This window comes from Triticum aestivum, chromosome 1D (assembly GCF_018294505.1).
Source record: "Triticum aestivum cultivar Chinese Spring chromosome 1D, IWGSC CS RefSeq v2.1, whole genome shotgun sequence".
NCBI lineage: Eukaryota > Viridiplantae > Streptophyta > Magnoliopsida > Poales > Poaceae > Triticum > Triticum aestivum.
In genome coordinates, this window is record NC_057796.1 from 57,435,713 (window position 1) to 57,439,646 (window position 3,934).

At 51.4% G+C, this 3,934-nt stretch overlaps 1 protein-coding gene across 1 annotated transcript; it reads left to right on the top strand.

Moving 5' to 3' along the window:
* The first annotated feature begins 2,257 nt into the window (after window positions 1-2,257).
* On the top strand, window positions 2,258-3,669 carry LOC123165187 (BTB/POZ and MATH domain-containing protein 2-like). Its single transcript, XM_044582821.1, has one exon. It carries the CDS (start codon window positions 2,364-2,366, stop codon window positions 3,471-3,473), a length of 1,110 nt encoding a protein of 369 aa, XP_044438756.1. The 5' UTR covers window positions 2,258-2,363; the 3' UTR covers window positions 3,474-3,669.
* The last annotated feature ends 265 nt before the right edge of the window (window positions 3,670-3,934 follow it).

Genomic DNA, 3,934 nt, shown 5'->3' on the forward strand with positions numbered 1-3,934 from the left:
TCCTGTTGCTGCAAGATGGTGGTTTCCAGAAGATGCTAGTCTTCGGTAGGACTATGCCTTCTCTCTATTCTGGCATTGCTGCAGCCCAGTCCACATATACAACCTTCCTTTGATAATGTTGCATATGTAGTGTAGATCCTTGCTTGCGAGTACTTTGGATGAGTACTCACGGTTGCTTTGCTTCCCCTTTGCCCCTTTCTTCTTCTTTCCGGTTGATGCAATCAGATGTCGGAGCCCAGGAGCCAGATGCCACCGCCGATGCCTGCTACTACGTGGAGGCCGCTGACGACCAGGAGTAGTTAGGAGGCTCCCAGGCAGGAGGCCTTGCCTCTTCGATCGTGTTGCTTTTTGTGCTAGCCTTCTTAAGGCATCCCTGTTCAACTTACGTCTGTACTCAGATATTGTTGCTTCCGCTGACTCTTGTGTAATCGAGCTCATGTATACGAGCCCTCGAGGCCCCTGGCTTGTAATATAAAGCTTGTATTATTTTAATTTGTGTCTAGAGTTGTGTTGTGATATCTTCCCGTGAGTCCTTGATCTTGATCGTACACATTTGCGTGTATGATTAGTGTACGATTGAATCGAGGGCGTCACACAGCTCGAGGCCACCAATGGCGTCGTGCCCTTTGGCAGGCTCAACTCTGAGGGGCGGCGCCGATGGTGGCGCGTGCCCGGCCGCACGCTGGAGGCCGTCCTCGAGTACATCGAGGGCGGCAACACGGCGAGGCTGGAGTATCCCGACCCCCCGTCCTTTTCTCGCCGCCGTGGGAGCTCGTGGACGCCGAGGCACATGGACCCCGGGGCGTCCTCCTCCTCGTCCGGTCGGTCGACGAGCTCTCCCTGCCTCCACCCCGTCAAGCCGGAGCCCCAGGACACGCCTGTCAGCCGGCGCACCCGTAGCTCCGGCGTCCGCATCGCCGACTCCACCCCTGCCTCTGGCCGCCTCGTCCTCGTCACGCCCAAGCCGGAGCCCGGCCTCCCCCCGGAGTACAAGGAGATAGCCCGGCGCGGCTTCTCCGACGAGGACGCCCTACGGTGGGCGCGCGACGACTACCTCCGCGACGAGATGGTCCGGCAGCGCCGGGCCCTGGAGGAGATAGCCGCCCGCCAACGTGGGCGCGAGGACGAGCACGGCGTCGTGATCCTCGACAGCGACGACGACGAGGACGCCCCCGGACCGTCTAACCCGCCGCGCCAACCGGGGGAGGGTTGCAGCAGGGACGGCGGCTGCGGTGGAGGCGACGACGACGACGACGACGACAGCGGCGACTACACGCGGTTCTACAGCCTCCTCGACATGTAGAACTGCAAAGGAGGCGGGCGGCGAGGAGCGGCGAGGGAGACGGCGAGGAGCAGACTAGTAGTTTTTTTTTTCTTTTTGTAAAATATTTTAAATATGAACGAACTCACTGGAGTTTGGTTTAATTTGCGCCGTGTTTGTGACAAAATTTAAGTTTTAAAAAAAAAGTGGGCGCCGCAACTGGAGGGCATCACGCCCCCAGCACACGGTTTAGCGCCGGTGCGCCCCCAGGGGCGATTTTTAGCTCCTCCTGGGGGGCAACGGCGGGAGATGCTCTAACACCCACACGTCGCTGGGTGCTTAGGTGACTCTTCACCCAGATGTCAACTGCTTCAAAATTCGTGCAAATGGATAAAACAGCATCGAGTGCGTGTGGGCGTGTTGATAAGTGCCACATGCGTGAGCGTTATCACTTGGGTATATTTTAGCTCATGAACATTTTGAATTTTTACCAACATTTTCTAAGATCCATGTACTATATTTTTAATGTAGTGAATGTTTTTTCATGAAACGTGAAAAAATTGCAACATCAATTCCCCTGTTCTTCTTAGTACAAATTTGTTAATCAATTACGTAGAAAACAAACCTTCAAAGAAAAAAACTTGGTAGTACGCACTCAGGAGTCCAGGCTCAGCCTGTTGCACTTGCACGCTCCGAGCGCCCCTGTGTGCTTATACGGCCGGGTCATCCGCCCGCCCCACGCCAACGGCCGCCGGTGACACTGTGCCGCTCCACTGAGCTCTCCGCGCTAGCTGGTTACAGGATCGGGAACGACAGCAGTCTTCGGAGTAGACGCCATGAAGGCGTCGTGCATTGGCTGGACTCGACCGCGCCCAGGAGATCAGCGTTGATACGCATCTGAAGATAGCTATCCCAATCTTCCTTGGTTAGGATTCTTATTTGGCATGTTATCTGTTCGGTTTAAATGGCAGAAAACTATGCCGACCCCAAGATCTATTAGAGATCTTATTTGGCATGTATATATATCTGCCTTGTATAGACGCAGGGAATCTCTCATTGTCGCCGTTCTTCCATCGGAGAGCAAATCTAAGAGACGGCAAGAATGTCAGAGCTTCGCGATCTTCCCGCAGTCCTTGCAGCGGGGTCTGACGAAAGGTCATATGTGATCGAGGTAGACGGCTATTCAAGAATCAAGGGGATGATCGGGCATGGCGACAAAGTGAAATCTGCCCCTTTCAGTGTTGGAGGCTACGTCTACGACTGGGTTTTGTGGTTCTACCCAAACGGCAGCGACATCACACATTATGAAGCCGGTTACGTATCTGTTTTTCTGGCTCTTGATTCTGGTTTTGCCACGGACGTGAGGGCGAAATTTAGAATTACTTTGCTTGACAAGAATGGGGAACCAGACATTACAAGAAGCAAGACCAATCCCGAACGCATCTTCTCTAGCAAAGGTTCATGCAAGGGTTTCAGTGATTTTGTCGGCAGAGCTTATCTTGAGAATCCAAGGACTCTAAGCAACGATAGTGTCAGCATCATGTGCCATGTTACTGTCGTGAAGAATATCCACAAAGGTGATCGGCTTATCGTGGTTACTTCAAGAAACTTGCATCAACATCTTGGAGACCTACTAAAGAGCATGGATGGAGCCGACGTGACCTTTCATGTCGGCGGGGAGAGTTTCTCGGCTCATAGGGTCGTGCTCGCCGCTCGGTCATCCGTATTCAGAGCGGAGCTCTTTGGCGGCATGAAGGAGAAAGCCGGTGGTCCGATTGAAATTAGTGACATGGAAAGTGATGTGTTCAAGGCCTTGCTCCACTTTATATACACAGACGAGTATGAGCCTGTTCCTGAGATGACCGATGGATGTGAAGCACGGAGAAAAGCGGTGATGGCTGGCCATCTACTTGTTGCAGCAGAAAGATACAATATCGAGAGGCTGAAGCTGATATGCGAAGAGAGGATGTGCAACCTCATCAACCCTGACATCGTGGCGACTAGTTTGGCTCTAGCTGAGCAGCACGGCTTCCATACATTCAAGGATGCCTGCTTTGAGTTCCTCGCTTCGCCTTCCAATCCAGAGGCGATGATGGCAAGTGATGGTTACGAGCATCTGAAGAATAGCTGCCCATCAGTTCTCAAGGAGCTGGCTGCTAGCTTCCTGCCTGCCGAACTGAAAGCGGCCAAAGATATTATCATGACAATTTAGTGTTGTGGCTAATCATCGTTGCATCTAATCTAATTTAGTATCTATGGTCTTACCTATTTCTCTATATTGATTGCATGTATACTTCTTGCACTCGTCGCTGCACCTATTTCTCAAGGAACATGCATACTTCTTGCACCTGCAGCCTGAATTTCAATTTGCCGTGATCACTCTTCGCTGACTTTACAGCTTCCAAACTCATGTAATCGTCGGTAACGAAACTCATGTAATCTCATGTCCGTTTCGTCTTCTGCAGTATCCTGCTATATATACACCCAACTGTACTTTCCAGACATTAGCAGTTCTCCCTTATTAATAGTAAAGCACTGATAATACTGTCATTTACGGCCTGAGACTAGTGACTGGCATCGCAATGATAAATGAAACATTTTTCTTGTGAGCTTGAATTTGAGCCAGATAATTATTTAATGTTTGTTAAAAGGAATTAAGCTATGAGTTCCGCT

Excerpts from the sequence above, each read along its gene's own strand:
- LOC123165187 (XM_044582821.1), top strand. The coding sequence starts at position 2,364 with ATGTCAGAGCTTCGCGATCTTCCCGCAGTCCTTGCAGCGGGGTCTGAC.